This window comes from Podarcis pityusensis (assembly GCF_964106645.2).
Source record: "Podarcis pityusensis genome assembly, chromosome: 5".
Classification (NCBI taxonomy): domain Eukaryota; kingdom Metazoa; phylum Chordata; class Lepidosauria; order Squamata; family Lacertidae; genus Podarcis; species Podarcis pityusensis.
The window spans coordinates 94,857,939-94,871,635 of record NC_138032.1 but is presented as its reverse complement, the minus strand read 5'-3'; the positions used below and the strand labels follow the sequence as shown (position 1 = coordinate 94,871,635).

Below are 13,697 nucleotides of genomic sequence, written 5' to 3'. Positions count from 1 at the left end.
GCTCTCACTTCCATACACCACTACTGGGAAAACCATAGCTTTAACTATATAGACCTTTGTTGGTACGGTGATGTATCTGCTTTTTAAGATGCTGTCTAGGTTTGTCATTGCTTTTCTCCCAAGAAGCAGGTGTCTTTTAATTTCATGACTGCTGATCATGGAACCCAAGAAAGTAAAATCTCTTGCTGCCTCCTTTTCTTCCCACCAGCAAATTAATTTGTGCCTGGAAATGCACTGACAATCAGTGCTGCTGGCACAGAATTGGTGATGTATGTTTTGTTGCACAAACAAGGAATCAGTACCTGAAGCTTTTCCAAACACGGCCACAAACAGTGAATCAGTCAGAGCTGATAAACAGCAGCCTTGGTAACAGATGCCACCTGCAACTCAACAGATAGTGCCAAAATCAGGAGCACCCACATGGGTCTTCTGGGAGAGTGCAGCTTCACACATATGCAGCCTTCCCTGTCCATACAGATCATCATCTTCCCACTGTAGAACTTTCATGTTATCTAGATTAAGTCAGGTTGTTTGCCCTCATACACCCCCAAAGTGCAGACGTTTGTTCACAGTTTCCATAGTCTCCCAAGAAATAGCTGGAGGGAAATAGAGGTAGAGTGGCATGGTCATCTGCATTCTTGTCTCAGTGGCTTCATGTAGATGTTACAAAGCATGGGGGAAGAGTCAGAACTTTAAGGCACCCAAAAGGTCAATGTGGCAGATCAGGAGTTCCCCAGTACCACCTTTGGGGGTATGTCCCTCCAGAAGGGACTGCACCATGTCCTCAAAACCTACCCTGGCTAGGTGACTCAGAAGGAGTCCATGGTTGGTTGTATCAATGGTTGCTTAGGGGTTCAGGAGAACCAACATGGTTGCACTAACCCTGACCATTCCCCAGCATAAGTCACCCACCAGGGCTGTTTGGTCCCCAAACCAGGCTGGAGACTAGCTTGAAACAGATCCGAATAATCAGGATCAGCCAAGCCCACCTAGCACTGAGAAACCACCACCTTTCCTAGAATCTTATTCAAGAATAGTACTAGGCAATAATTATCCAGAGCCAAAGGACCCATTTTCCCCCCAAAGGAAGATTTAACTACTGACATAGCAGGGGGAGCCATGTCCTCCCTCAGAGAGGCATTGATCACATTGTAAGCCCAGGGGGTTCTTGGGATTGGCTTTTGCAGATCCCTATCTGATCTCATCCTCTGGCTCAAATCTCACCTGCATCGGGCCTAGGAGGGATAGTAAACCTCAGATCAGTATTAAAAGGTGGCACTTGCTATTAAGAAGCAACACCTGTTAATAAGGCAGACACAACTCCTGTCGGCCTGTTATATAGGCCTATAAACCACTTATAAATCAGCCAATCTTTGAAGTCCCAGTTCAGATCATTCATATCCTGTAAAGATTTCCAGCTGCAGCCATTTGTGATAAATGAACTTCAAAGTTCTCAGTCAAAAGTGGAGAGGGAATGTCGATGAAGGACGTGTTGAAAGGACACGACAGATTGCTGGAACTATAAGAGGTAGTTGCTTAGCAATGTGTATACGTTGTCAACAAACACACCACAGAAGCTCAGGCTGTGAAACTGTATGTGGCCTGCTGTATCCATTCATTTTTTTAAAAAGCTACTTTGATTTTGATTTTCCTTACCATCCCATAGGAAATACTAGAATGAAAACACCTTCACTGAAGGAAGTCTAAAATTTCCCTTCAATTAAAATCTGGCACACAGTATCGTTTGCGGAAACAAGCTTTGCCAAGTTGCTTTTTCAAACTTGCCTGTGTCACCCTTGCAGGATCTAGAAATCAGTTAGCCCTGGAAATCAGTTAATCAGGAAGGGATTGTCTAAGTGAGGCAGGAAGCAATAGGTGGGTTTGGGTGCAACAGAGACCAAGTTGTTCTGCCAGAAAAGTAGATAGGAAGGATCAATTTACCCTTCCTTAGCTCTCACATCTCCATTTTTTAAAAACAGAAAGTTTGCAGAAATCTGAAATGTCTTTTCCCCTTTCTGTGCTATTTATTATAGGCTACTTCAGCACATGAAATCAACACACCACCACGAGACTCTGATTATTATAGAAAATCTTACAACTTCTACACCCTTACTTTGGTTATTATTTTCATACCCAAACAGCAGGCGGGGAAATCTATGAAGTGCCTCTAGAGGGAAGTTCTGGGGCAACAGAATTACCAGCTGCACTTGGTCAAGACTGAACCAAGAGCTTACTTAAATGTGAACAGAATCCTCTTGCATGATCAGGGTCTCTAAGGAGTTACTTGTGTTCAAAGGAACATGTGCAGGAAGTGAATGCAGAATCTTCCCTGAGCAATACAGGAAAGACTTGAGGAGGCATAATGGTTGCAAAGGCGTTGGCTTGCACACCCCTAGCCACACTTTGAATGCTTGCATGTTCAGGCAACACACCTCATAATAATTAAAAATGGAATCCAAGCCCTCTGTGGATAGGAAGCAATACCTATACTCATCCTGGGAGCAACCTGTTGTGAGCAGCAAACCGAAATAATTTGGAACAGCAATTTCTCAATGAAAGATAGTCACAGAAAGATTTTTAAGAAGCCAGTCATCAATACATGACAAGCTAGGAGAGGACACCAAAGTATAGTTAATATTTCAAATATGAAAAAGAGCAAACCTTTTAAAGAGGTTTCCTTTTGCTCTACTGATTGCCAAATAATCTCTAAAACATGAAGAATCACTGGTGGGATTTTAAGCACAACTTCATTCCTATGTTGTTGCTGCTGCTGGTGTCTTTTTTTTTTAAAAAAGCTGTTTTTCTTTGTTGAATGTGAGGCTATCTCTGGAAACAAATACCTGTCGTTGTTCCCATAAATAAAATAATGAGCACACACACTATACATTGTGGGTGCCCTTTGCGGGATCGCTCATGGTGCTACAGTTCCCAGGGAGCTTACTGGCAACAGGGACTGGCTTGCCACTCTGTTAATTTTTAGAGGTTCATGCCCAGCCTCAGTAATCAAGTTTCTCGCTGGGAGGTGGGGCCAGCCCCATTTATAAATAGGGGGTGGAGCTGACAATAGCCAGGCAGTCAGCTCTGGAGATTCACCCTCCCTACCCTCACTTTAAAGGGACGAGGGTGGCGCTGTGGGTTAAACCACAGAGCCTATGACTTGCCGATCAGAAGGTCGGCGGTTTGAATCCCCGTGATGGGGTGAGCTCCCGTTGCTCGGTCCCTGCTCCTGCCAACCTAGCATGTCAAAGTGCAAGTAGATAAATAGGTACCACTCTGGTGGGAAGGTAAACGGCGTTTCTGTGCGCTGCTCTGGTTCGCCAGAAGCAGCTTAGTCATGCTGGTCACATGACCCGGAAGCTGTACGCCAGCTCCCTCAGCCAATAAAGCAAGATGAGCGCCGCAACCCCACAGTCATCCACGACTGCACCTATTGGTCAGGGGTCCCTTTACCTTTACCTTTACCCTCACTTTAATGTTTATTGTTTGCAGGTTAACTTTTTCTTCCTGTTTAGTGGGTGCTGCTACCATCTTTGACTGGTTGCTGTTGAAGGACTGGGAAGAAATTTTCCTGCATTGGCAGGTTTTGTCTTCCCCGTAACAATTCGCCACAACTTTGGCGGTTATGGCCTTGGGTAGAATCCTTTAGCCTTTTCTTCCCTATATGGGGAGGGGCATGAAGTGGTGATTCACCCCCCTGCATCGGCGGTTCCAGAGTCCCCTCTTAAAGGGGTTATATATATGGGTGTCACTGGCCATACACTGAAAGGTCATCTGTGAACTACCCTGCGTGCGGGGATATGGGCTGGGCTAGCTGCTACACTTACGTCTCGCAGAGCACCCCCATATCCCATTTACCCTGATGAGCCCCAGTTCCCCCCGGCTGGGGGGCTGGGATGGATACACGCCCAAGGCCTAAGCCAAGGTCTTCCTACCTTTGGAATTTTAATAAAGTTGTGGCCTAATTTTAATTCCATATACCTTGTCAGAGTCTTTATTCCTTCCTTATGATCCCTGGGGGCTGGGGCTGTCGCTGCATGGTTGCACAATAGCCTAAGGGCAGTAAAATGCACCCCTTATATTCATATCTTCCATTCACAACCCAAGCATTAAAAGAGATTCTCCCAATACATATCTCTAAGGTATAATAGCACTAGTTAACAATGGCTGTTTCATGCCCCTTCTGTTTTGGGTGTTTCGCTTTAGATCCATGTTGTGCAACAGAACACAATTATGCGTTCAGCTCTGCCCCTTCTCTTGTCCATTGGGTTGGCTTCTTAGCAACCTACCCCACTGGTAACTCACAGAGGGTGCAAGGTACAATTTTCTTTTCGGAACTGGCCGCCTTCTGGTACCCTTTAGGATGGAGTGCAGAAGACTGACTATGGCCCCACGTTCCTCTCTTTCATTAAACTGCAAAATGTTCCCTGCTGCACACCCCGTTTGTTGTTCTGCACTTTCTGAGTCTCAGGCAGTGCAACTGGCTCTAAACCAGAACTCATTTAGGGGAGAGGAGCATTGAGCGTTTGACCTCACAGAGTCAGCTCATATATTCATCAACTGATCACCAACAGTACAGTAATCAAGGGTAGATAAAGCAGGTGGCGGGACGCGGGTGGCGCTGTGGGTAAAACCTCAGTGCCTAGGACTTGCTGATCGTATGGTCGGCAGTTCGAATCCCCGCGGCGGGGTGAGCTCCCGTTGTTTGGTCCCAGCTCCTGCCCACCTAGCAGTTCGAAAGCACCCCTAAGTGCAAGTAGATAAATAAGTACCGCTTTATAGCGGGAAGGTAAACGGCGTTTCCGTGTGCTGCGCTGGCTCGCCAGATGCAGCTTCGTCACGCTGGCCACGTGACCCAGAAGTGTCTGCGGACAGCGCTGGCTCCCGGCCTCTTAAGTGAGATGAGCGCACAACCCTAGAGTCGGACACGACTGGCCCGTACGGGCAGGGGTACCTTTACCTTTACCTTTTAAAGCAGATGGCAGGCAGGCATTTGTGGACCAGATTGTGGTCTTCCACATACAGTGGATTCCAGAAATAATCTCAGCATTTAAAAAATGACCTTAAAAGCATTCTTCCACCCAGGAAGAATGGCAGATGAAGTTGATGGACTATATGGAACTGGCGGAAATGACTGGCAGAATCCGAGACCAGGGAGAAGAGTCGGTGGAAGAAGACTGGAAAAAGTTTAAAGACTATTTACAGAAATACTGTAAAATTAATGAATGTTAGGGAAATGTTGGAATGAAGTTATATGGCTTTAGTAGAAATGTTATAAGGAATTAAGTAGAAATAGATTAATAGAGTATTAAAGGGAAAAATAAGGTTAGAATGTGTTAAGATAATTAAAGGATAGAAAGCAGAGGAAGATGGAAAGGAATTGCTGAAACAATTAACAGAAGTGGAATACAAAAAGGGAGGTGTGAGGAGGTCATTGAAATAAGTGAATGAAAGATAAGATATTGAAACAGTTTGATGTGTTTTAAACTGTTTTTGTTTTGTTTTGTTAGTTTAATGTGTTAGTGTTATGTATTGTTTTTGTATTGTATTGTATTGTTTATTTTTTTGTAGTGTTTAAATTGTTGGAAAAGTAATAAATATTATTTTTTTTAAAAAAGCAATGATATAAAGAAATTTGCAAATGTATCATATATCATTTTTACACTCTTAACAAAACACTATTTACAAATGATCCATAAAGAAATCCAGAGTTGTAAAGATAGTTTCTTTTATGTTGGAATTCTTCTTCTATCTGATATACCTAGGAGAACATTGCCAAGAGCTCTGAAATATGGCAGCTCTCCAGAAAAACACCCACCTACAGCGAGGTCTGTATTTCAAATCTCACATTATTATGGGACCAGTAGAAACAGCCACACATTTGAATATTTCATTCTAGTTGCAAAAGTGTCATTTGTGGAACAAAAATTTAAAATACTTGCAGGAGTCTAAACAAACAAAAAGCATGCGTTGGGGATCACTCATAGATACCAAGCCTAGAAATTTGTGTTCTCGGCATAGGACTTATTCCCTCATTGTCTGCTTGCATTTCTTTTGCCAAAGTTTGTGTTCCTTGGAGATGTTCACAGGTATGTGTACAAACCCAGGGCATGCAGAGACAAGAAGTTGCAGTACAGAGGAATGAACCTTTAATCAAAATTATCTGTATGTGCAGAATTCCCTCTCCTCAATCCGCAAGAGAACTATTTTTATTTGCCTTGCTTTCCCTCTCCCCTCAAAAATGTAAGCTGATGGTGATTCTCCCTAGTTATCAATCTGCAGTACAATTCTGGCATGCTAAATGTCAAGACCTCAGACTATATCAGTTTCACGGTCCTGTGTGATTGACACCGAAGCGTAGAAAGAACCATTTGGACTCCAGCAGAGTGAAAATACAGCCTACAATCCAATACAGTTACAAAAGAAACCTTTAGTCTCAGGTCATGTTTGAGGTGACCGGTGGGGTTTGTATACACGGCATACAGTTAATATTCATTTCATATAAACAGCGCAGCTGTTGCAGCTGGCCTATTGCTAGGGAATTTGAATTTTCAGTATGATGGAATTGGTTGTGCCTTGAGATTAATAATCACATAGTTTAAAATAAAAATGGCTATAAAAAAAATAAAGAACTTGATTTATAAAGTTCTAGGCAATCACAAGAGTGCAATATCTGCTATCCTGATAAGGATATGCTGGTACTAATATGAAACATACACACACACACACAAACAACACACACACACACACACACACACACACACACACACACATGTACGGTATTCTCTCCTTAATGAAAGCCCACTGAGATTTCCTTGATCATCTATATGGGTTTCTGAAGTTGTGCCAAAAGAAAGGAGCACATACAAAGTAATTCCCAAAACTGTCTTCAGTGATTTTGAAAAACTATCATCGTATTTTACTTCCCCCTTGAAAACCCTATGGTTGAAGTAGAGTTCATTTCTAGTATTTCTAAAGTCTAGCTAGCCCAATAAAAAGCATCACCTGACTTGATTAGATTTTTATGGCAACTGCAACAGTAGAAACATGTTGAAGACGACAGGCAGTATACAATGGTGCCATTCAGCGGATGGCAAGATTTCCATCAGCGGACCAGAAAGGGAAGCAATTTTTGGTGATCTCCCCCTCTTCCCAACAGCTTCCAAAACCCCTCACTCCAAATCTGCTTCAGAGGACTGAGGGGTCCCCAGAGCATATGAAGACTCACGTCTTCATAGAGCTACAGAGGAAGGCACAATAATCACAAAGCGTGTTCTCCTTCATGAAGAGCACGTGTTGCGGTGGGGGCTAGAAAGACACCCCGCTGTTGCTGGGCGGGAAAGAGTTTGGCCACCATTAGCAGAGGGCTGGCTGTTGCTGGAGTGTATTATATGTTGCCATTTTTTGATTGACAACCCTAGTCTTTAAATGCCCTGCATGCAGCGTTGAGCTTCCTCTTTTCGTTGCGCGCATCAGATCACCCACCCTCCCTCCCTATTTTAGGCTGTTCGCTTGACCTTGCTATGCCTGTCATGGGGTTGTCTGCCTTTGGGGCAGGGGCCTGGTAGGAATTTTGTCCATTTGGCTGATTGGCTGGTGCCATTTGGTTTTTGCCTATGGCGTAGCAAATCGTCACAACTTGTAAGGTTGCGGTTAGGCATTGGTTTGGGAATAGCTTGGTGGAGGGGTATGGATTTAGCTGTGCCTGCCCCTCCAAAATGCTGCTGCTTCAAGGGTTTTCCGTTAAAGGAACCCAGGGGCTCCCCATGCTTTTGTCCGAACCCCCTGGCAAAGGGCTAGGGCCACGCAAGAGCCCCAGGGAGCATTTGGGGAGAGGTGAGACATGGTTCCCAGTCCCATCTCTCTCCCCGGGTGTCTTACCCTTTTCTGACTTTGCAGCCATGCGAATGTCAGACTGTCCCCGTGTGGGGTCAGATAGTCACAACCAATGCCTAAGCAACCACTCACATTGCTTGTAATTTAATAAAGTTGTGGCCAATATTATGCCAAAAACCTTAAACAAAAATAATGTGTCACTTGTGTTTTATTGGGGGTTGTCTTGGGGACCTCGACATGCAACAAACAGCATCTCTTCCTATTCTGCCTTACCATCAGTTGAGCAACATTGTTGGATGCAGCCCATATGTCATAAAGATTAAGTGTGTGATGGCATGGAATTGAACGTAAACATTCTGTTCTCCAGCTTCAACTTGGGCAATTTTAAAAACCTCTTCCTCTGTCTTAGTCCTGCTAAAATTCCTGTTATTTTAACCTCTCTCTCTCTCTCTTTTTAATAAGAGAATATATGGAGAGAGGCCATTGTTCACTGGAGACCAGGTTAAGGGTAGTGAACCCATTTTCACTTATGACCTGAGACACTATTGGGATGTGGACCTCCAGTGGTTGACATTATGAATATTTTAGTGAATTTTAGTGAATATTTTAGCTCCGTTCTCCCTTCAGCTATTGCAAACACTGTGATTTCCCTTTTGGCCTGTATGGAATGTATTCATTTTCCGTATGGTTAGTAAATGTCCCACATCTTTTTTTCCACTCAATACTCCTACAATTTGCAACCAGGTTTCTCTCCAATAGATCATATGGAAGGGATGAGGAAATGGGGGAGGGGAAAGAGTGATGGTAAGAAAATGAAGGCCTAAAATAACTGTTTTCATTTTCTTTCTTTCTTCTTTTTTTTTAGAAAAAAAAATCACAATGGGAGGGGGGGAATTAACATCACTTAGGCATCAATGTGTTCCTGTCAGGGAAGACCCCTGAGGCCTTCCTGGCAACTTCTTGACATTAATGAGGTTTATTGCATTCACAATGGTCTGTCTATTCAGCACACACTGCAGATTGAGAGCCTCAGTCATTACAGAAATGAGGTCAAACTTTTTAGATTCCTTAAATAAGGGGACAATTATATGCTCATTCCCTTATATGTAAGCCTACCTTCACAGGTTTACATGGGAAGAAAGAAAAAAACTGCCTTTACACAAAGCTAGCACAATGAAGCAATTCTTAAATAAAAGGGGGAAAGGGGGGAAAGAATCACAAGCTTTAAAATTTAAAAAGATGAGAGTTCATGAAATATTGACTAGCTTTACAAAGGACAGGAGAAAAGAGCGAGGCAGATTTGTACTTACCAGAATATCTTTTCCAGCCCACTGGCATTCGTCCCTCCGGGTATGAGATACAGGCCAAACAATCTAAAGATGTAACATAAAAATCACTTTAGGTCATTTCACGCTCCAACAATTGAGAATTGTGCATAATGTCCCCCAAATGCTACAATCTCTCTCTCTCTCCCTCACACTTTTCTTAGGCATTATCGATATCAGTATTTCTCCGTATCAGATTGCTATTGCTGTTGTACAGCAGAAAATATCATTGCACATGTTGACATTTCTCTTTGTCTTCTGCTGGCTTTCCTCTAAAGCAAAAGCCCTGGAGTCATGTAAATATAGTTCAAACCAGATTTCAAATCAGAAACCGGAGCACTATGTCAGAAGCAGCAAACCCCAGGCCAGTTTGCCATCCCATGTCTCGTGGTCACCCCAAGGTAGAACTCTACCTCAAGGGGCAGGTAGCTGACGCACCCCAACATTATGCTGAATTGTGGCTCTTTGCCATCCATCGTTCACCATTAACCTCCAAGGCTAAAAAGGGGAACCAGAACAGTCAACAAAAAAACTGAGGAGTTCTGAAGCCTGATGAATTAATGCTGTGTGTATTAGAGACTGTATATAGACAACATACTATAGACATATAACAAACTGAAAGTTACGTTTCTAAATATTTCTTTTGTTTTCTGTTAACCTAACAAAGCTTAAATACAAGACAATAGTAATCAGGTAGGGTGGTCCACCATTTAAAACAACTAGGAAGGCTGTGAGGCCCTGAATTCTGTCCCTGGGTGGGTCTGTCCCTGGTTGTTTAATGGCTTTTCCATGTTCAGAAGGAATCTCAGCCACTGGAACAAATAAGGGTCAGCCATTACCCCCAGACCCTGCCTGCAGACTCCCAGAGGCATCTGATTGGTCGCCTCTGGAAACTGGATGCTCAGCAAAAGGGAGCAGATGCACTAAGGCCATTCTGATGCTCATCGTGACCCATGGCTTTGGTGCCAATAATTCTACTGAGATTCACAATCTCAACCTCAGATTGCGTCCCTTATTAGTTCTTCTGGAACATCCATTTCGTCTTCTACAGCAAAAGCCCAAAGACCCTCATAGTGAATTATTCATGTATTTCAAAAAGCTTTTAGGAATTGCCTATAGAATAAAACATGATCTTCCAATAATGCCAGGCTAAGATTCAGTTGGGAGCCTCAGATAATGCAATATGAATGGGAACATGACTGGATCGTAACCTTCGTTTTAAAACAGTTTCCTGATAAAGCAGGAGAAGGTTTATTTAGAAAAATATGGCAGATTAAGGCAAAATTAGGAGGGGAAATATACAAAGTTCAGAGCTTCAGTCTGGATTTTTTTATGAGCATGAATATGTCTGATAAAATGCTTGAACACGAACAATAGGCTCTTGTAAACCTATGAAATGAGGTTGAAAATTCCATGAGAAGAGGCTCTCTCGGAAGCTTGTGCTTTGATTCCTGGCTAAAGAAGTGCTGGTGGGTGGAAGGTGGGTGAGAGAAGCAGAATGAATGAACTCTGAGCTGGAAAATATAAAGTCTTCTGATCCAGCTGAAGAATCCACCCGCACAAGGAGCCTTACACACATGCAGCAAATCAGGATACAGGTCTGTATCCACATTGGCTGGACGCATGTTTCAATAAGGAAAGGAACGGGCATCTCACACTGCCACCAAATGTGGCTTAGATGGTTTTAAAAGGATTATACAAATTCACAGAGCATAGGCATGTTGATAGCTCTTAGTCATTAAAATATTCTGCTGATTTCTTTTCCTTCTCATTCCACTTTTATCAGAATTCTGGATATCACACCATTTGCCCATTTCCACATTTACATCTATGGTATATCCCATGCACCGCGGGGGGTGCTGTATGCCTGAAAGTGCCTGTTTTGTTCATGCACAGACCTTCCCCTTTCTTCAGGCTTCCAATCATCACCTCACACGCACATAAAGTACTAAGCAGGTTATTGTGTGTTGTTGGGTTGTTGTTGTTTTTTAAAACAACTGTCCAGCCATAGGAAGTGCTTGATGAACAGTTGCACATGCATTTGAGGTTCACAAATGACTGAGCAGGGGTGGAGAGTGAAACTGGCAAGATTATTGTTGTTGTTTCCTTAATAGTTCCTAAATAAATAACCTAGAAACAAAACCCTAGAATAGGCTTTCTGATGCTCCCCAAGTACCACTCTGGTACTAAAAAAAACATGCACCGCAAGTTTGTGGTCTCCTTTCCCTTTCCACTAAAGGGAAAGCAACAAAAGCAACAATCTTCCCAGAAAGAACATGTCTCAGGTGTGCCCAGATGTGCCAAACAGGGACAAAAGTTGGTGCAGCAGTAGAATACATTCTGAACTAGATGGAGCTTTGATTTGAATGATGCCTACAGAATCAGACCAAACCTCCACAGAAGCCTCTTTCCAACAGTTGCCAACTAGATGCAAACAGAAAGCCCTAATCAAAGGTGAAGGTCCTTTGTCCCCAACATCTGGTATTCTATCTATGTCCATCAGTATACATACGCTCTGTGAATTTGTCTAATCATGATCAAGAACTACAAGTTGTATGTGAAGAGATGTGGCTCACAGCTCATGTGTGAATTTACCACCGGTTCTCACAACTTAGAAGAACAGGATTCCTCCCCTCCCATAGCAGCATGCTCTCTCTTTTTAATCATTCCAGATGTTTTCTGCATTGCACTGTGAATTCCACAGAACATCCAAATAAATAATCAGTTTCCTCTATGGTTTCCCAGCTTTGCCTTCATCTTGATCCTCAGAGAATACAGATGAATACCCTGAGTTACTTCAGAGTAAAAGACTGATGTATTTATTGCCATCATTCAAGAAAGCAAACAGGCCAAAGGTCATACCAAGTCAGAAATAACACCCCAGCATTGAAACTATACTTCTATTGTAATAAGGTTCATTTATAGATTCTGTAACTCTCTCTCACACAAACACACACATTTCAGTTCTTGACTGAAATGACATACAATTGCTGTATTTAAGCTGCATTTTAGCATAGGCTGAAGGGCTCATTAAAATATATTAAATGATGGATGTCTTTTTTATGTTAAAGGGGGGGGGGAGCACATATGCACCAAAGTGTACTGCTGAAACATGCATCAGCTTCCAATTTAAATCTGCAACTTCAAGTAAAAGCCAGGTCTTCCATCATAAGAAAAGAGCTCTCTACCCATCCATCATGTGTCTATTAGTGCCCCATCGATTATGGTTTATTAACAGAAGGAACATATTACATGGAAGTGCCTGGTGTCAAGGAAGGGAGAAATGGAACGAGGGCTCATGATCCCTTTACGTAATCTGCTCTTTTCATCACCCTGGTCTTGTGTAGTAAGGAATATTTAGAAGAGGATGCTCAAAAATTAGCTGTTTTAAGCCAAGAGGCTGCAGCTGTCTTGAGCTAATCCTAATATTAAGGCTTCTGAATAGACATGCATATAGGATTGCACTATAGGGCCACATTTATAAGCATACTACAATGAAGGTCCCATTGTACTCACCCAGTGGGATTTACTTCCAAATAAACATGTACATATTGTGCTGTGGGGCTACTGATAATATTTTTGCATTCTGGAGGTTCCAAATGAGGGCCACAACAATTGAAAACAGCTTCCTTGCGACACACAAAATCTCCAGGAATGGAACTGGTATGCTGACTAATGCATGCTGGATACCCATCTGTCACGGATGCTTTAGCTGAGATTCCAGCATTGCAGGGGGTTGGACTAGATGACCCTAGGGGTACCTTCCAATTCTAAGATTCTAGGAACATGATTAGCAACTTTTGAAACTATTAAAGCCACAAGAATGACCCACTAGCCTGAGAATCAGCCCTTGTCATTCATATTTTGTTTAGCAGATGCTACAAACGAGGGCTAAGCCAATGAGGCAGGTGTAGGCAAACTCCAGCCCTCCAGATGTTTGGGACTACAATTCCCATCATCCCTGACCACCGGAGTTTGCCTATGCCTACAATAAGGGTGGTGAAATAGATTGTTTAGCTGTAACAGATACCTGATAGTCATACAAGTGGTTCACAAGATGACCAGACATCTTTGGAAATTTTAAAATTATTTAGCTAAAGAGAAGACATACTTGAGTCTACTATTGAGCAAGAAAACTCCTGATATATACCTGCTCTATCACTTCAGTTCCTTCTGGCCAAGCATGAAGATGAAGAATAACAGTGAGGAAGCTATACAGATAAGACCTCCCCCTCCCCCCCCCCAAAAAAAATCAGGAACAGGTAAGCAATTTGCCATTCTGCTGTGAGATATATTTGCACAAATTCATATTTAGGATCCAGGTAGGGTGATCTGGGGAGAGGTGGAAGGAGACTAGGCTGGCATATGGCTTATCCACACAGGTACATAGGAAGGTCAGAGAAGATCAAAGGCATATTTTTTTTAAAAAAACTTTTTATGCTCTGCTATATACAAAGTACAATGTTGCCATCACACATTTCCTTTGCCCTGTGTATCATGCCAGCGGTTGTACACGGGACTTGGGCATCCAAGGCAAGA

The 13,697-nt window shown here is 42.8% G+C and overlaps 1 protein-coding gene across 1 annotated transcript in view; it reads right to left on the bottom strand.

The window, feature by feature from the left end:
* SEMA3A (semaphorin 3A) overlaps window positions 1-13,697 on the bottom strand; it is a 186,356-nt gene that overhangs the window by 106,789 nt on the left and 65,870 nt on the right. The window contains exon 3 of the mRNA XM_081005480.1: window positions 9,144-9,206. Coding sequence (XP_080861606.1) covers window positions 9,144-9,206 — 63 coding nt within the window. The remainder of the gene's footprint in view (window positions 1-9,143; window positions 9,207-13,697) is intronic.